Genomic DNA, 20,521 nt, shown 5'->3' on the forward strand with positions numbered 1-20,521 from the left:
TCCAAGTTGGAATGCTTTTTCCGTGTTTTTTCTTTCAAGAATCTTATAATCATCTAATCACTTTTTGTGGCGTTTGTCAAAGAAAAGTAATTGAAATTGTCGGAGACTAGTTTCCATTTCAACAAGAAAGCCGAGATATTCCATTTCAACGAGAATCTTATATTACGCATACACCACGTTTGAGCACAGAAAATAACGAAAATACCACTGCCAATATTTTTTCGTCTTTTGTCTAAAGAAAACGAGGATTGAGTACAGGGAGACCTTCGTTATTTCAATAAAAAACAAAAGGTAATTAGATAATTAGCCCTCCTCGAGTCTCATTTCCCACAAATTTCATTTGAATTTACGTGCATCGACATTTCATTTGAGAAACTCGAGAGCGAAATTCCACTTGAGGTATGAACATAGAAAGTAGTATAAATATGAAAGTCTCTCCCTCTCTCAATCCTTTTCTTCTTTATTAAGTTTCCCCGTCGTGCCTCTTTGCACCCTCTAGTCTCATATGCTTTTTTCACAAACTCTTAGTTCCTGAAACCCTAGGGCTCTGAAAACCCTCGCGAAGGGTTTTCTCTATTCAATTCTTCAGAATCTGATAATCGATCTGGATCTCTGTAACCATGGCTGCCGCCAACGCTCCGATCACGATGAGAGAAGCCCTAACGGTGTGTCTCTGCTTCTTATTCTTCATTTTTTCGAATTTTCTTAGTAGTCTCGAATTTGTTCTAGTTCGTGTTTGATGCGCGGATTGTTTGATCTGTGCCTAATTTTTGTTGACTTGTGATCTGAAAATGTTCTCGAACTCAATTCTGACCTTTGGATTTAAGTTTCGTGGATTAGTTTTATGTGATCTTGTTATTGCATGTTCGAGGACTGGAACTTGTGATCTTTATGCTGGATCATGCATCATAGTCGTTTCGATTTTCAGAATTGTAATTTTTATACACCTAAGTACTTTATGTCGTGTTTATTAGTTGTTTTTTCTGTTGTTCTATTTCTGTTTTTTGTTGAAATATGGGAATATATGAATAATAACTGCCTAGATGTGATTGGAACCCTAATGGAACTCTGGATTTAAGCGTCTTATGCATTGTTGTTGCTTTTCTGAACCATATGCTGCGTTGCTTTGAATTATTCACGATTACATTACTGAAGTTCAATTTCCTGTTTACCTATCAGTATCACACTTGATTGAATATCTATATTGTTCTAGTTTGTACATTGGGGGATTAATGTGATCCAATTATCTTGATTGAATGTTTATATTGTTCCCTTTTTTTTGATTTATTTGCAGCTCACAAGCTTAGGGATCAATCCCCAGTTTATTACCTTTACTCATGTGACGATGGAATCAGAGAAGTACATATGCGTGCGTGAAACTTCTCCACAAAATAGTATTATTATTGTGGACATGAGTATGCCTATGCAGCCATTAAGGAGGCCCATTACCGCAGACTCTGCATTGATGAATCCTAATAGCAGAATCCTGGCTCTAAAAGGTAGCAATATGTTCTTATTCTTATTCTTGTTTTTTTTCCCCAATTCTGAAAGCATATGTCTTGCTTTATTCACACATTTTTTCCAGAGTGGATAATTTAGAAAATTTGAATGCCCTGAGTACAATCTTGAGAAACCATTACCCCTTCACGTGTTATGTAAGTGTAAGCTGCCTTACAATTTTACTATGTTATCTGATGCATTTGAGAATGCTATTTTGGTATGCCCCGATTGTCCCATTAGATCTTCAAATTTTGGTTTTTTTGTTGAAGCTTGGTAAGTCCTAGATTTTCCTTTAGGAGCCGTTTTGATACGCGGATTTTAGAATCCAGCGTTTTAGTTTGAAAACAGTGTAAAAGAGGGTTCACACGAGTTCAGGGACATGTATATGAAATCAAGAATGCTGATCTTTTAGAACTTCATGAGGCACCCCACATGGCCTTGGTTCCATACTTAGGGGATTTAGTGTATCTTGATGTTACACACCCTAATTGAGGCTCGATGAATCAAGGGTTTATGATCATCCGTTCAAGGTGTCCTGAATGACATCATGAGGCAACCCACATGGCCTTGGTTCCATCCCAAGCAGATGCCCATGTGTAAGATTAAGGACTACAAAAAACAAATGGTCTAGCTTTTCTTTTATGGAACCCACCCTAAAAGAGGCTTGACGGATCAAGGGCCTAGGATCATCTGTTCATGGTGTTTTAAACTGCATTTGGCCAGACTTATAGCTTCTGTTCGGATCAAAGGATCTGATCATTCACACGAGTTAAACATGGGGCCTAATAAGCATCTTTTAGGAAGGAGCTTAGTAGTCCCTTTCTTCTTAGCATTTTCCTAATGCTTCAAAAAACGAAGGTTTGAGATTTTATTGGCATTCATATACTTTGACAGGGGATTCGTTAGGAAAGAATTTATTAACTGGTTATTATTGATGAAGTGTATTCATATAATTGGACTGGGGATTGGTTAGCAGGAATGTGTTTGAAGGTTATCATTGATGAAGTTTCAATTGCAGGAAATGTTTGTATTCCTTGCATGCACAGTCGGTTCATGGCTTATAAAGTATTCAGTCTTTCCTCTAGAGCATGTGGTAGGTTATTCGAAAGAGCAGCGGCAGAAAGTTGATATTCCACACCAAAATCGGATCATTATTAGTGTAAAAGGGGATAATCTAATGATATGATTAGGCTTTCATTTAGAGCATTTGACAGAGGCAATTAAGTGTTAGAAATTTGATAATACACACTGAAATTAGTTCAATAGTAGCATAAATGGAGAGAATTTATATATAAGATATGGCTGTATTCCTGCATGGCACTGTAAAACAGATTTATATATAAGATATGGCTGTATTCCTCCGCACAAAACTCTGACATTGCACCAAAACCAACTATAAATGGGTCCGAAACCCTTCCCTCCCACGCGATCTCAACCCTTGATTCTTTCTAATCCTAATCATTGGAACTTACCTAAAAACCTTTCCTTCATTCCTAAAGATTAAACTAGAATTCAGAAGCTATACACCCAAATCTACTTTTCACCTTGTCCTATGTAGGGTCCACATGAAAACAAGTAAAGCTTCTCCTAAAAATCATAAGAAATCCCCTGACCCAAATGATCGGTCCTTCCAAGTATTACCCAAGCAAAGACTTAATGAATCCTAAAACTCAATTTAGGAGGAAAGATTATTCATCTTTTCGCAGATTGGCTCAGCTCAGGAGCCGTACAAACCTCTCTTAAAATTTTGTTAGAAGATCATTATAATTCGATCTAAATGAAAACAATGAAGCTTCTAAAGTTTCAGAATAGGCTAACATTGACAGGGGATTTAGTCTGGATGTCACCTTCTGCATCTTCTGCATAGCTCAGAAACACTAGTTAGGTGGTGGGTTTTATTTTTTATTTTTGATTGCATGATAGTTATCGCCCTTTTTCATAAGAAGCTATCTAGGTCATGGATTGCTACCCCACTGAATTTTGTATATCTTGGTTTCACGCTTGGCCTGACTGCACATTTGTTTAGTTAGTGGTGCATGAATTTCTGAAGTTCATGTGATACTCTTTATATTTTAGAGAATTTTAGATTGTAGTTCAGTGTCTGACTGGAGCTTCTATACTTAATTGAAGCTCAACTTGCGGGTACTACTCAGGACCATCTCCAAATATTCAATATCGAGATGAAGCTTAAGATGAAATCGTATCAGATGCCGGAGCAGGTAACTATATGGCCTTTCTATCCACAAAGTAGTCGATTTAAAGTTTGTTTTTGTTTATTTTATTTAGTATTGAAGATGGTTCAGTGATATCTACAGGTTGTGTTTTGGAAATGGATCACTCCGAAGTTGTTGGGATTAGTTACACAGACCTCAGTATATCACTGGTCCATAGAAGGTAAGTTGGAAAGGTGTTCTCTGTGAATTGCTTTACTTCCATGTTGCTTGCTTGCCTTCATATGCTCTTTGTGGGGCCTTACTGCCTTCAGAGTTGGTGCTACTCTGAAATGAGTTGTACTTCAATTGGGAAATTGGTCTTGAGTATTTTCTGTACAAGGAGGCTATGTTCATGTTACTATACCTTGCATGCAGGTGAGTCAGAGCCTGTAAAAATGTTTGAGAGAACGGCAAATTTGTCTGGCAATCAAATAATTAACTACCGCTGTGATCCTTCTGAGAAATGGCTTGTTTTAATTGGCATTGCTCCTGGTGCACCTGAGGTATGCCACTATGCCCATTATCTTCTTCAAATTTGCATCTCTGCATTGTGTTATTTTTACATATTTCTGATTAGGTTTTTTGTTGAAGTAACAATTACGAGCAATTCATGGGATGTTTTTTATGTTTAGAGACCACAACTTGTCAAGGGGAACATGCAGCTATTTTCTGTAGATCAGCAACGTAGTCAAGCTCTAGAAGCACATGCCGCAGCATTTGCATTGTTTAAAGTGAGTACTGCAGTTTCTGTTTTTGATCAAAATCGTAGATCTGTCATTACTTGATCGTTGCTATTGTGTGTCCTAAAATTGTTTACCATCACTTGTTTCCATGCAGGTCGTAGGAAATGAAAATCCTTCTACTCTTATTTGCTTTGCGTCAAAGACCATGAATGCTGGCCAAACTATTTCCAAATTGCATGTCATTGAGCTTGGTGCCCAGCCAGGTCTGTTTCTGCTTTCATATTCCTTTGCTGCCCTCTGTACTGGATTCCCAATTTATATTTCATATGTTTCGTTTTCTTTTTGATGGGCAGATGGAAGCTTTGTGTCTTAATCACCAATTTATTTTATGACACTTCTAATAGCTTTTGTGAAACCACTCATTGGTATACTGGCTGAAGTGTCATGATGACACTCACCTACTCATGGGTTTTAGTCTTCTCAACCTGCTAGGACAAAAGTATTGTGTTCTCAACAATAGAATAACTACCAGGGAATGAGTTATTGACTTATTTTTTTTTTTTGAAATGGCAATAATAATATATAGCAAATTTAGGAGGCCGAGATGGACCATCCATATCTACAATAGGAAGCAAGAAAGAAACAGGAACAAAGAAAAAACAAAATACAGAGAAAACCCCTTTCAGGGAGGAAGGTGGTCGAACCACAGAATAGAAGTTATTGACTTATTTTTGAATACTGTATTTTAATTTTTTATATATTTATAGACCTAAACTTCGGTTGGGCCTGTAGCTCAGTTGGTTGAGGCTTTGTACCTCAACTTTGAGGTCGTAGGTTCAATCCCAGCTTACGTACCAAAAAAGTCCCCCAACTTTTGGAATGCGATATGATAATCGTCAGCATGTTCTAAAATTTGTAGTCTGTTGACTTTCACATCCCTTTTTTACTTTTTATCTATTGACTAATTTTTAAGATGGCTTCATTAGGGAAACCGGGTTTTACAAAGAAGCAGTCAGACCTTTTTTTCCCACCAGATTTTGCTGATGACTTTCCAGTTTCAATGCAGGTAAACTATTTAGTTTTGTATCTTCTGCTGAAGATATAATAATACTAGTGTTGATTTCAAATTCATTTTCTTTGCAGATATCACACAAGTACAGCCTGATATATGTGATCACAAAACTTGGACTTTTATTTGTTTATGACCTTGAGACTGCTACTGCAGTTTACCGCAATCGAATTAGTCCAGATCCCATATTTTTGACTTCAGAAGCTTCATCAGTTGGAGGATTCTATGCCGTCAATAGGCGAGGACAAGTTTTACTCGCTACTGTCAATGAAGCAACCATTGTTCCTTTTATCAGTGGTCAGGTATGTCATTGAAGCTGCCTGTCTCTTGAAGCAAACTTTGGGGCAGAACAATCACTGATGATTGCTTATTTTACAGCTAAACAATTTGGAACTGGCTGTTAACCTTGCAAAGCGAGGAAATCTTCCAGGGGCTGAAAATTTGGTGAGCTTTTGTCCTATGCCCTCGACCAACTCTTCCTCTTAGGTGTAAAATTACTGAAATATTTTCTATGCATGACACCTCTCTTTGATTCTTTTAGCATATAGTAATCGATCTTCTGCTGAATTACTCCAAGAGAGATCTTTCCTTACATTTGATCGGCATTTAGAAGCATCTAAAATGTAGTTGTAATTGGTTGGGTCAAGTTGATGCATCTTCTTGTTTGGATTGTATCTAAATCAAGCTGCTGGGTGCTTCACAATGTTTTTGAACTTTAGATATTCATTCATCAGAGTGGAATTCACTGATTCCACCGTTAGGAAGGATATATAACTACGTTTGGTACTTGTATCGGGCACTTTCCTTGATTGGATTTTTTAGGTGTAAGAATCTTTACTGATTTGTATCGGACTCTTACCTTGATTGGATTTTTTAGGTGTAAGAATCCTTACTGATTTGTATCGGGCATTTGCTTTTCTTGGTCATTCAATTTGTCTTTGCATTTATCCAACACTTTGCGAAACCCAAATTAATTGGAAACATTATGAAGTGCAAATCCATAGCCCTTTAAAACTGAAATTGGAGAAGGATGATTTTTGAAGAAAGAAAATTTTCCTTATGGTGATTTTTATTTGAATTTCAGAATATTTTTTTGTGTGTGTTTTAGAATGTCCAAGATTGGAGTGAAAGTTCTCTTGATTTAGTCCAAAGCATAGAAGTCACAAAGGAAGGTGCACCTTCTAATAAGGAGTGTTTTCGCTATTTGCCATGCTAAAAAGGGACATAATGGGAAAGGACAAAAAAAGGGTGAGAAAGGAAATTAACATAAATGATGGCATTTTTGGTAAAGAAAAGAATGATGGTCAATATACTTTGACCACATGTTGGGAGGTCCAATAGATAGTTATGAGATTTGCATTTCCAAAAGGTTGACTATATTGGAACCATGCATTGTAGAGTATTCCGAGGTTGTATTCATCTAATATTTCAGTTCTCCATGCATTGTAGACTCTTCGTAACCTTTAATTTTCATCTTTACTTATGTTTTGTAACTAATCCTAAGTCTTTAATGCTCGCCTATATAAGCTAAGGTGTCCGGTTCATGCAAGGTACCTTTGACTTAAATGACATTTTATACTTGTAAGCTTTCCTTTGACTTAGATTATATTTTATACTCGTATGCTTTAAAGCTTGTACTTTGAAGGAATGTAGTGTGAACAACCAATGGCGGGATGTTTGAGTGCAGGATACGCTGGCTAAAGAAGGGGCAGAAAAGACCGAACTGGTCGTTGCCAATTCCTTTGCAACCAAAGGCGAGATGTAGGGTATCCAGAATTGATGGGCCTTAGTGGTCTTGTATCTCTTATGGCTTGTACATTTTCTTTTGTTATCTTTCAAAAATAAATAAATAAACCAAACTCCTATAGAAACTTAACAGGAAAACTTAGACTCCAAGGCTACAAAAATTTGAAGCGGGCCCCGTTTGTCACTAAAGTGACCTGTTGTTGCCTCATGTCATATGTTTTCTAAAGGATTCCAATCAATATTGATTTTTTTAAATGTCAACAGATAAAATAAAACTTGGTAAAGCCCGGGGACTGATATAGCCGATACAAGCCAAACAAAAAGAAGAAAAACCTATAAAAGGTTTCAATACGAAAAAGAATCAAAGCGAGAGAAAGTCAAACAACCCCAAGGCAAATCTATTGACACCGGACCAAGCTAACTGATCTGCCTCACTATTTCATGCTGTAATTTAATTGTATGACCCTCAACCCAGTAGAGGATGTCTTCAATCCCATCTGCACTTCTCCAAGGATAGGCTGTGCTCTTATTCATCTGACGGATCATTTTCAACGAGTCTCCTTCAACGATTAGGCGCTCCAATCAATATTGATATTGTCACTCTGATCGATAATGACACGGTAAGGTGATTGTGTCTCTCTGAAATGATAATGACACCCTGACACTACGGTATCTCCTAAGTAGTTCCTCCTCCATCTTCATGCCATACTGATACTGCAGCTCTGGAGGTAGCGTCTTTATGCTTCGAGGTGGATTCTCTGTTCCTTCTCTTATATGTCTTTATCCATAGACCAATCACTGCTAACAATACATTCTTCAACATATCAACTCATGATACGAGGCATTAGATTTTGGAATTGGAAGTTACTGAAGGATTCTGTCAATTATTGACAAGTGTGACTATCATTTTGATAGTATTGTATCAGGTTATTTTTCTTTTGAAACTCTTGAACTTCATTAGTTTGTTTTCTGTCCATGTTTCCATCCTCATAAATGCTGATAAATGGAATGCCCTCCTTCTGTCTAAGTGTACCTGATGGCCCTCTTCCATCATCATCTTGCTATGTACACCTATGACTCATTTTTTTTTTAAAAAGTTATCTTTACTCCAGGGCAACTCTGTCTGTAATTGATTGCAAGTGAATGTTTACCCAATGATTGCATGCATAACAGACGGGCATGCTATTTTCATATTTATCAACCTGCACTATAGTGTAACTGATCCAACAACAATATTGTGTGAAAAGCTTGAACACCGTCTCATATTAGATTTGTCACCCTTCACTGTAGCGCTAGCAACTGAGTGATATATGAACATGCCCATCTGAAGAGCTTTCAACTGAGCCTCATGTTTTGCTGATTCCATTTAGTCTACATCGATACAACTGAAATGATAATTTTATTTTCACCTTGTATTAGTTCTGGCATCTGCCAAGCCAAGAAGTGTAAACGAGTGTTACTCATGGACTTTTTCATTTGACAGGTTGTTCAGCGATTCCAAGAGTTGTTTTCCCAAACAAAATACAAGGAGGCTGCTGAACTTGCTGCTGAATCTCCACAAGGAATTCTTCGCACCCCAGAGACTGTAGCCAAGTTTCAGGTACTATACAGGGTTCTGATGCTGATATTAGAAATAACTGCCCTTTGGTTTCTTTTTATGCTTACATTCTAAATTTTTTAAAATCTGGCGATTTATTTCGGCAGTCATGCATTATCTATTAACCATCATTCTTGTGAGGATGTGGGTTTTCTGGGGGGTCTCCTTTGGACTCTCCCCTTTTTAATATATTCAGTTACCATTCAAAAAAAAAAAAATCATTCTTGTGAGGATTGAGGCTTCAATTTACAAAGAAATTTTCTTTCGAACCTCAAATCTTTCGAAGCTTGAGCTTCTTAATAAGGATTCCGAGCTAGTCTTGCAGTATAATGTAGTGTGGTATTGTGGGTGTTTTCAGGTTTGGATGTTTTCTGAATCTGTGACTATTTTTGTTTCTGATGTAGAGTGTTCCTGTGCAAGCTGGACAAACACCGCCACTACTGCAGTACTTTGGGACTTTGCTCACGAGGGGAAAGCTTAATGCATTTGAATCTCTTGAGTTGTCTCGTTTGGTTGTTAACCAGAATAAAAAGAATCTTTTGGAAAATTGGCTTGCCGAGGATAAGCTTGAATGCAGTGAGGAGCTGGGTGATCTTGTCAAGGTATTTCTCAATTGTCCCAGTCCTTTTTAAGTAGTTTTGTGTTAATGTTCTATTATCTTAATGAAGACTCTTATTTTTTATGGTCTCCCCACACTCAATTGAGTACAGGGAATGTTGCAAGGTTCTTCATTTTATTCAGTAAATTTAAATTTCTGTTCTATTAAATTTATGGAGGATGAGCCTTGCCGCAAGGGTAAGGTTGCTCCATTGTGACCTGGTGGTCACGGATTCAAGTCACGGAAACAGCCTCTCTGCAAAGCAGGCGTAAGGCGGTGTACATCTAGCCCTCCCCAGACCCTGCAATGGCAGGAGCCTCATGCACTGGGCCGCCCTTCTATTAAATTTTATTTTATATCTTCTTCATAGCAGCCAAAGTTTTAAGGCAATCTGGTATGCTTTAGTTTCTGATATAGGGCTGCTGGTTAGGTTGTTATGGATGATAAATATTGCACACCAGCCTCAGGCATCACAACATCGAGCTTTGTACTTAAACTCTTCATTGAATGAGTGAAAGTGTATGTGATAATCTTGAAACTTTTAAATTAGTATTTTAAACCACTTGGCCATTTATAATTTTCATTACACAAAAGTATCATGAGGCATATTTAAAAGGTTAAGATTAGTGACAAAGTACTACGATTTGTGCCAACCTTGCTCATCCCTTCTTTCACTCCCAATTCTGCATCAGTACTCTATCTACACTTTATATCAGTCCCCATCATTCCAATGCCATCTGGCTGTATCCTTTTGGTATCAGTAGATTCAATTATTGTTTGCAGAATTTGTTCCAGAAATTTGTAAAAAAATCTAAGGAAAGCTAGTTTTCAGAAGTTGATAAACTCAACTGTTCAAAGAGCTACACATGTTATGTCTCTTTGTGTGGCTACATGCTGTACAAAGATCGATGCTCTATTCTATATGGTATTTTATTGGTGTATTTTTATATGGATATTTTTATTATTTGTGTCTATATGGAATTTTATGTCTATTAATTTCAATGCTAATTGAATTATTTCACTTTTTTCCAATCAATTTCCTCAGTTTGGCGTTCTCATACGTAGTTGTTTTGTAGACCGTGGATAATGATCTTGCACTGAAAATATACATTAAGGCAAGGGCCACCCCTAAAGTTGTTGCAGCTTTTGCTGAGCGAAGGGAGTTTGATAAAATACTTATTTATTCTAAACAGGTAATTGGATGCATGGATCTTCTCACTCAATCCTTCTGTCATTTGATATTATTTCTTTGGTTTTTTGCTTTTAGTTTTGACATTTTGAAAAGATGATGAAAATCTATCATGCTTTTCTTCCTGTTTGTATGAGCTTGCAGGATGAATTTATGCGCCTTTTTTCTTTATGTAGGTCGGGTATACACCTGATTATCTGTTCCTTCTGCAAACTATTTTGAGATCTGATCCTCAGGTACTGTACTATTCTATTGATTTTGTTTCTTGGTACACTGTCATATGTTACTTTCGTCTGTCCTTTTAAGTGCAATAAAGTTTGTAATATTTTTTTCTACTAGTTAGTCTCATGCATTTGTACTTTCTATACTTACAAAGGGTGAATGATTTAGTCAAATTGGTATGTTCAACATGAAGCTAGAACTTCTTCCAATGTGGTTGGTGTTTGGGGCTTGATGCACTAATTCAATTTTCTTTTGTTACACCATACGTTATTTACAATTTCATATGATCCTGGACTATGCAGGGTGCTGTTAATTTTGCTCTTATGATGTCGCAAATGGAGGGAGGATCTCCAGTTGATTACAACACAATTACAGATCTTTTCCTTCAGGTTTGGCTAAGATGTTTTTTCATATTTCATTTCTTTTTATTTGCGGATAAAATACTTCCCATTGAGAATATTGAAGCTATTCTCTCCAGAAGATTGGCCTTTTGGGCATGTTTTGGAATTAATACTTGTTTATCACTACAAGGGCACTGCTGGAGCCCTACTAGTGGGGTTCCACTTCCCCAATGAGAATTATGTATGTGGATTGTTCATTTTGGTATCTGAATTAGGAGTCTTCACTCACAAAAGAGTAGACTTTTTTTTTTCTCATTCCAAGCTCCTTTTTTTATGCAGGTGATGTTCAATTTAATAAAATGGTTATACTTGTGGCTCTTATTTCTTTTTCCCCTGTACATCACAAAGCTTTGTGTCAATTATCTTTTATTTTTATATTTCTTTTGACGCTATCCTCCCCATATTTTCACCTCTGCTGCATTGGATGGGGGAGTCTTCACGTCCGTTCATCATTCCTTCACCTCTTTTCACGCTGGCAACTACCACTACCTGGCCTCCACCCTCTATCCTCCTCGGTAGATCAGTGTCCGTCCTTGACCAGATTTTTTGGCACTAACCGCATACAGTCTTCCAGCGGAAGTTGCGGAATGTACAACTTCGACAAATCCAATCGTGCAGCCCGCTTTCTTTCCTCTGTTGGGCTGCTCGATGCAGGTTTCCATCTCTTTTGTATAAAGTTTCTCCACCGACCTCTTTCCGGTGCCATCAAAATCTGATTGTGTCTGCTTTATACTTCATTTTTGTCAATGTGTCCTTATGGAATACTATGGATTACGTTCTCGTACTTTAGTTCCCAATTTTGCCTTGAACCTTTCAGTTTGTTTCTCTGTCATTGTCATTAGTTGCTTCCTAATTTTTTGTTGAAAGGTTGTTCCTTCTCCAGTTCTCCTTAATGAATGCTATTTGACTGAACTATTTTTTTGAGCTTGCCTTGGTTTTAGTGGTTAGCAATAGCATGCAGCTTCTGATTCCCAAATGGTATGGTTGGCATGCGGCTTCCAATTTCCAAATGATGAAAGCTGGCTCTATTGGTTTCTTGCAGAGAAATATGATACGTGAGGCAACTGCATTCTTATTAGATGTTTTGAAGCCTAACTTGCCGGAACATGCGCACCTTCAGACAAAGGTAATATTTTAAGCAGAGCTGTGACAGGTTACTCATTCTTGCTCGTCCACCGACTGTTTGTGGCCCTTCCAGGTTTTGGAGATCAATCTAGTGACCTTCCCAAATGTTGCTGATGCAATCTTGGCGAATGGGATGTTCAGCCACTATGACCGTCCTAGGATTGCTCAACTTTGTGAAAAGGCAGGCCTTTTTATGCGTGCACTTCAGGTAAACACATGAGCTAACCTCTTATTCTCTCTCCCTCTCTAGAAATTTTACTACAGATTGAACCGTAACTGAAGTTAGGTGGTTCCTGTACATATTGTCTGAACTGATTTCCTTTTATGAATTAGGGTCCTGGTTGTTAGTCAAAAATTGAAAATGGAAATTTCCTAAACCAGGTATAGTGGGTGTGTGGGTTTTGAGAAGGATTCTATAGGATGGCGAGTTTGGAAGTCTTAATAATGTCTTGTAGCATTACCTTTGCCATTAGAAGAGGTCTACTTTTATTATTCCATTAGTTGATAATTTTGTCTACCTTCTTCATAAATTTTTTCTAAAGGATTCATTTAGCCGACCCCAACTAGTTTGGGACAAAGGCTTTGTTGAGTTGAGTTGATAATTTTGTCTACGAGTACCCAATGTCAGTTTTCTGTTAAGTCTTTCTTTTAAGTTCTCTTTTGGATGAGATTGGTTCTCCATTTCCATTGATTGGAGAAACTAATGATATTTCATGAATTATATAGAGGGATTGACTTTTCCTTCTCACATGTTACGACTTGTGCCACCAGAAGTTAGAAAACCCTGTTTTTTTTTTTTTTTTTTTTAAATTTTATCTTTTTTAGTTTATGCTTCCAATATTTTGCCACATACCTGTTTGTGTTTAGTTGCATTTTTAAATAATTTATGTACTTGTTCTTTACATATTAGTTTTAGGGCAGTGATAAATCGACTCCCCATGTGTCTTTCTCTCTCCTCTGGGTTAGAGAGAGAAAGTGAGAGAGAAAGTGAGAGAGAAAGACACATGGGGAGTCGATTTAAGATATTAGGGAGTCGATTTATCACTCCCCTAGTTTTAATATAATATATTTGTATGGTTTATCGGCACCTTGTGTCTACATCCAAGAATGAGAAAAATCTTATCCAGTCTAAACTCAAACGACCCACTTTACATTACGAGAAAATTCATCACTTGCACAATGTTCATTTCATGTAACTTTCTTTTGTCTTCTGTGCAGCACTACACTGAGCTACCAGATATCAAGCGTGTAATCGTGAACACTCATGCCATTGAGCCTCAGGTTTGTTAATCTCGCTTGTATTTTCACATTTGGTAATGTTTGTGGACTGCAATTTATGCTTTTCTTCTCCAGTCGCTTGTAGAGTTCTTTGGAACCCTTTCTAGAGAGTGGGCACTTGAATGCATGAAAGATCTTCTAGTGGTTAATCTGAGAGGGAATCTTCAGATAATTGTTCAGGTAAGTGCTCCTCTTTTTAAATTGTTATCATTCATTAAGCATCCCATTTGCTGATTTTTTACTGCCCCTCTCTCCTTCACAGACTGCAAAAGAATATTCAGACCAGTTAGGGATGGAGGCATGCATCAAACTCTTTGAGCAGTTTAAGTCCTATGAAGGACTTTACTTCTTGCTAGGTTCACTTTTGAGCTCCAGGTATTTCATTTATTTTCTCTGGTTGCACAATTTTTTTTGTTCACTCTCAGTCTTTCGATGCCAATCTTTTTAAACATGGTTTTACATGAACTTGCAGTGAGGATCCTGATATACATTTCAAATACATAGAGGCAGCAGCTAAAACTGGCCAAATCAAAGAAGTTGAGCGTGTAACAAGAGAATCTAATTTCTATGACCCTGAGAAAACAAAAAACTTTTTGATGGAAGCCAAACTTCCAGATGCACGGCCCTTAATAAATGTCTGTGATCGTTTTGGATTTGTACCAGATCTGACCCACTATTTGTACTCGAACAATATGCTGCGGTATATTGAAGGTTATGTCCAGAAAGTAAGATCCTTTACAATGTTGTTCTCATATAGTATTTGTTTCCTTTTTAATGTCAGGAAACTGCAGTGCTTATTTTGCTTGTGTGATCAGCATTGGAATACTGATTTTGTATGGATAATTTTTGGCAAAGATAATTTTTGGAGGTGGGTTTCTCATACATTGGCTTTGCAGGTTAATCCAAGTAATGCGCCTTTAGTTGTGGGCCAACTACTTGATGATGAATGTCCTGAAGATTTCATTAAAGGTCTTATTCTTTCTGTCCGTTCTCTTCTTCCTGTCGAGCCCCTGGTTGATGAGTGTGAGAAGAGGTAGGCTGTTTTCATGGTGACCTTAAGCATATTCATGATCCAGCTTTTGATGAATGCAAACATGCATCGTGCTTTCAGATGATGGCTCATTTATGTGTCTGTGTAGCGGAGGTGTGTATATTTTCTCATAGTCCAGTATTTGACTCTGGTTCATTGATTGTAGGAATCGTCTTCGATTGCTCACACAGTTCTTAGAACATCTAGTGAGTGAGGGGAGCCAAGATGTCCATGTTCATAATGCTCTTGGAAAGATCGTCATTGACAGCAATAACAACCCAGAGCACTTCCTTACCACCAATCCATACTATGATCCACGCGTTGTTGGAAAGTACTGTGAGAATAGGGACCCCACTCTTGCAGTCGTTGCTTACAGACGAGGCCAGTGTGATGATGAACTTATCAATGTCACCAATAAAAATTCTCTTTTCAAACTTCAGGCTAGGTCTGTACCTTTACTTGGTTGATTGTCGGCAACTTTGCAGGACTGGTTTATCTTTGCAACCCATAAAGAATATTAACTTCAATATTTTGGCCTTTTTCAGATATGTTGTGGAGAGGATGGATGCAGACTTGTGGGAAAAAGTTCTCAATCCCGAGAATGAATATAGGCGACAACTTATTGATCAAGTTGTATCAACAGCTTTACCTGAAAGCAAGAGCCCAGAACAAGTGTCAGCTACAGTAAAAGCATTTATGACTGCTGATCTTCCACATGAACTGATCGAGCTTCTTGAGAAGATTGTTCTCCAAAATTCTGCATTCAGTGGCAACTCCAACCTGCAAAATCTTCTGATCCTTACGGCTATTAGAGCGGATAAGTCTAGGGTCATGGACTACGTCAACAGACTTGACAATTTTGATGGGCCCGCAGTTGGTGAGATTGCTGTCGAGGGAGAGCTTTATGAAGAGGCGTTTGCCATATTCAAAAAATTCAACTTGAATGTGCAAGCAGTGAATGTTCTGTTGGATAATATCCAAAGCATTGAGCGTGCAGTTGAGTTTGCGTATCGAGTCGAGGAGGATGCTGTATGGAGCCAGGTTGCAAAAGCGCAACTAAGGGAGGGACTAGTAAGTGACGCCATAGAGTCATTTATCCGTGCGGATGATGCCACTGAATTCTTAGATGTGATTAGAGCAGCCGAAGAAGCAAATGTATACCATGACTTAGTCAAGTACTTGATTATGGTTAGACAGAAAACTAAAGAACCAAAGGTAGACAGTGAGCTCATATATGCATACGCCAAGATCGATAGGCTTGCTGAAATTGAAGATTTTATTCTCTCGCCAAATGTTGCTAATCTTCAAACTGTGGGTGACCGCCTTTATGACGAAGCCCTTTATGAAGCTGCAAAGATTATCTTTGCATTTATTTCAAACTGGGCAAAACTTGCCAGTACCCTTTTGAAATTGAGACAGTTCCAAGGTGCAGTTGATGCAGCTCGCAAAGCCAATAGCTCCAAGACATGGAAGGAAGTCTGCTTTGCTTGTGTTGATGCCGAGGAGTTCCGTTTAGCTCAAATATGTGGTCTTAACATCATTGTACAGGTACTGAGAACTCTTTTTTTGTACTTTAAGGCCTGTTTGTTTTGCAAGAATTTTTTGGAAAAGTATGGAAAGGAAAAATATTTCTAAATTTTCTTGCATTTTTTTACACTTTAAAAAGATAAATTGAACCAAACCTATTCAAATTTTACTTGGAGGGACCTCCAATTTATGATAATATCATTAACCGTAATCATATCATTATCCTATAAATCATGGAAAGAGAAAAAAATTCCGAGAAAACATTTTCCATCTGAAACATTTTTCTTGCAATCCAAACAGGGCCCTAGGCTCTTCAAATTTCTCTTCTATTGCTTGAGCAAAAAAGAGACATGTTTTACCTTTTATGATGAGTGATTGAGTGGTGACATGGTTGGACTTCTGATACACTCTGCATGGTCATTTCAGGTGGATGACCTTGAAGAAGTTAGTGATTATTATCAAAACAGAGGGTGCTTTGACGAACTAATCTCCCTTATGGAGAGTGGGTTGGGACTGGAACGAGCACACATGGGCATCTTTACAGAATTAGGGATATTGTACGCAAGATATCGTACAGACAAGCTTATGGAACACATCAAGTTATTTTCCACACGCCTCAATATTCCAAAGCTTATCCGTGTTTGTGATGAGCAGCAGCATTGGAAGGAGCTTACTTACCTGTATATTCAATATGATGAATTCGACAATGCTGCTACTACGATTATGAACCATTCTCCTGAAGCATGGGATCATATGCAATTCAAAGATGTTGCGGTTAAGGTGGCTAATGTGGAACTATACTACAAGGCAGTGCACTTTTACTTGCAAGAGCACCCAGACATCATCAACGATCTCCTTAACGTTCTTGCACTTAAAGTGGATCACTCCCGTGTTGTTGACATAATGCGCAAGGTGCATATTTTTATCTCCTTTTATATTAGTTTTGATTTATTCAGTTTTTTCTTTTGCCATTTGATCAGGTACGTGTTTGCTAGGGATTCGATTAAATAAGAAGACTAGGAAATAGTGTATAGAATTGAACTCTTGACAAAAAATCTTATCAGATGAGGAACTCAATTTAGTAGTCATTCTTCAACTCAAATTCATGTACCTTTAAATCACCCAACACCTGTGGAAGCTGTGGGAAGCTTTTTGTGCTTCATTTAGATGGAACTAATTAAATACTAAACTGTTCTAAATATGTATTGATACCTTTGTTTTGGAAATAGTGTACACCTTTGTCTTGTTTACCAATGATTAAATGTACGGAACTTACCAAACAGACTAGCATCCTGTTCTCAAAGTTTCTGAATACGATTACGTATCCTGATTTAGCGAATTTATCTACAATTATTGTTTCGATTTTCTTTATTTCTTTTTTTTTTCAAAAAAATTCTTTCTTGTTTCAAAGGTAGCTTCCGCACACGTGTGAAGTCAGAATTGAGAGGTAAGAGACTGAATATCTTAAACAAGTTGGAAGCTGGGTTTGCATAGTAAAGTGGAGATGTCTTTATGTTTTGGAATGGTTATCATGTCTAATTTTATTTCATCTTAAATGGCTGTATTTTCTGTGGGTCCTTGTGGAATATGATTTTTTTTTAATAATGCCTGTTTTAATTTTGTGTCTTGTTATTCATTGGATATTTCAGGCTGGGCACCTACATCTTGTGAAACCATACATGGTTGCAGTACAGAGCAACAACGTGACTGCCGTGAATGAGGCTCTGAATGGAATCTACATTGAAGAGGAAGACTATGACAGATTACGTGAATCTATTGACATGCATGATAACTTTGACCAAATAGGACTTGCACAGAAGGTATGTCCATGTTTCTTTCGTTTTCTTTTTTTCCGTCTCCTCGTGGGCATTCACTTATGGGAGCTTCAAAACGTGTATGATTAGGTTGAGAAACACGAACTCCTCGAGATGCGAAGGATTGCAGCTTACATTTACAAGAAGGCAGGTAGATGGCGGCAATCAGTTACATTATCAAAGAAGGACAGCCTCTACAAAGATGCGATGGAGACTTGCTCTCAGTCCGGTGACCGTGAGCTGTCCGAGGAATTACTGGTTTATTTCATTGAGAAGGTATGTGAATACATTACATTAATGACCTCCTTTTTCCCCATATGTTTGAGAATTGGGACCTTACGTTATGAAAATCAATTAAACGATAATCTTTTAAATACTCATTCTTACTGTGGTTTTCTAGTAGTTTTTCTTGGTTTTAATTTTCGCTGATAGAAATCATGGTGCACATCATATATTTATGTGCAGGGCAAGAAGGAGTGCTTTGCTTCGTGCTTATTCACGTGCTATGATTTAATCCGGCCTGATGTTGCTCTTGAGTTGGCTTGGATGAACAACATGGTCGACTTTACTTTCCCATACCTTCTGCAGGTGAGTGGCCAAAATACTTATAGATGGATGTGCCCTTGTGGTGAGTGAGTTTTATTTCTTGTTGCTTGCAACTTAGTCCATGAACTACCGAATGCAGTTTATCCGCGAGTACACAAGCAAAGTAGATGACCTGGTGAAGCATAGACTTGAAGCGGTGGAAGAAGTGAAAAGCAAAGAGCAGGAGGAGAAGAATCTTGTCGCACAACAGGTAGGCTCAAGATGTTAGATTATATCAGATCAGATCCGGTAAGATCTGACCATTGGATCATTATGATGTTAGATTAGGCTACTTATGCTAGATTAGGTGGTTCAATGAGATTAGGGAAAGAAATAATCCTAATCTAATCTAACCACCTAATCTACCATAGGTTGCCTAATCTAACATTCTAATGATCGACTGCTTTGATCCATAGTCACAAATAGCTCGGACAGTTTTGAAAATATTATGATATTTTGCGATTTTTTGATAAAAATAACATAATCGTGAGATTTTGAAAAATAATCGAGATATCTTCATATTTTATTCTGGGAAATGATATCAGCACAACCATGTTTTAATAATTGCACAGACGCAGCTTGTCTTTTCTTTTTTAATTGGCTTGTGAGGGCTTTTTGGGGACTGAAATAACCTTTTGAGAGCTCTTTAAATGCTAGAAGACATGGTGTGTTAGTGAAAATATCAAAACATGGTTGTGTCGATATCATTTCCCTTTAATTTTTATTGGGAAAATATCATAAAATTTCGCAATAAATTCTCAATATTTTTTGTTGTCCTAAATTGTTCTTAAATTTTATATTTTTATATATTTTTTCCCTAAATAAATCCAAAGTTAACAAAAGAATTTAAAATATCCCGAGATACATCCTAATCTAATCTAAGAGAACCCGGATGAACCCTTCCAGCGATGCTTCAGAAGCTCACATCGGACACTCACATCTTGACACATCATTCTTGTTTTGGAAACTGATTCAGGCTCCCACATTTTCATGAAGATTCATTTTATGATCACCATGATTACACATATCGTGCCAATGTGCAATTTTTTTTAACCTAGTCAAACTATTGAAAAAATATCATTTTTTTTAGCCGAGTGATCAGTGTGTGGTGATCTTTTTTCTGCTGTTTAAATTGTCTGGTTTTGGGGTGACTTTGCAGAACATGTACGCACAATTGCTTCCGCTTGCTTTACCGGCACCACCAGTAGCGGGTATGAGTGGGGGATTCCAGCCCCCACCACCAATGGGTATGGGAATGCCTCCCATGGCACCTTATGGCATGCCACCCATGGGAGGATACTAAAACCAAAGACTTAATTCGTGTAGAGTTTCTTTTAAAGGAGGAGGTTCTTGCACTTGCTGAGATGGTTGTGATGTTTCACAACATTATGGAAAAGAAGCATCTTCTCCCCAGAGGAAAAAATAGTATGTTCTTGCTATACTTTCTTTTTTTTACTTTTGTGGTTTCTGTTTGTAATATATATTCTTTTTCACTAGTAGTGAGGTTCCTTGTTATAGAGAAGGGTGGTTGGAAGAGTTGTTGGGATATTTATCGGCCCTTGGATGATAGCAGCTCTTTTTATTGGACGCAACTGTACTTTTGTTCACTGTAAATTTGAGATGTGCTTCATGTCGGGATTGTCTTAGCTGTGCATTTATCTCCTCACGTTTCATAACCTTGGTATTGCCAGACATGAATAGAGGTTTGATATCCGCACTACCATAGATTATGGCGCTCTCATTTGGTTTTACACTTTTATGATTAGATGTTGATAGCATCTTTGAGTATTGTGACAGCAGTGAAGAGCTAACGTTTTCTGATTAGATTGTGATAGCATCTTTGAGTCTTGTGACAGCAGTGAAAAGCTAACGTTTTCTGATTAGATGTTGATAGCATCTCAGGGATTGTAAAATTCATGGAAAACTAATTAAAGCTGTAAAACA

The 20,521-nt window shown here is 37.6% G+C and overlaps 1 protein-coding gene across 1 annotated transcript; it reads left to right on the forward strand.

Moving 5' to 3' along the window:
• Positions 1-449: 449 nt before the first annotated feature.
• LOC143860842 (clathrin heavy chain 1-like) lies at positions 450-20,210 on the forward strand. Its single transcript, XM_077371674.1, has 30 exons — positions 450-665; positions 1,295-1,499; positions 3,631-3,719; positions 3,816-3,894; positions 4,089-4,216; positions 4,346-4,444; positions 4,551-4,659; positions 5,383-5,462; positions 5,540-5,767; positions 5,844-5,909; positions 8,695-8,811; positions 9,213-9,410; positions 10,483-10,599; positions 10,772-10,831; positions 11,120-11,206; positions 12,261-12,344; positions 12,417-12,551; positions 13,562-13,624; positions 13,697-13,801; positions 13,884-13,996; positions 14,094-14,346; positions 14,518-14,654; positions 14,818-15,096; positions 15,197-16,199; positions 16,605-17,090; positions 17,828-17,998; positions 18,083-18,268; positions 18,458-18,580; positions 18,678-18,788; positions 19,737-20,210. The coding sequence occupies exons 1-30, from the start codon at positions 621-623 to the stop codon at positions 19,878-19,880; spliced, it is 5,100 nt and encodes a 1,699-aa protein (XP_077227789.1). The 5' UTR covers positions 450-620; the 3' UTR covers positions 19,881-20,210.
• Positions 20,211-20,521: the final 311 nt, after the last annotated feature.

Source organism: Tasmannia lanceolata, unplaced genomic scaffold (genome assembly GCF_043159265.1).
Source record: "Tasmannia lanceolata isolate RefF3 unplaced genomic scaffold, GAP_Taslan_0.1 ptg000037l, whole genome shotgun sequence".
In the NCBI taxonomy this organism is placed as follows: domain Eukaryota; kingdom Viridiplantae; phylum Streptophyta; class Magnoliopsida; order Canellales; family Winteraceae; genus Tasmannia; species Tasmannia lanceolata.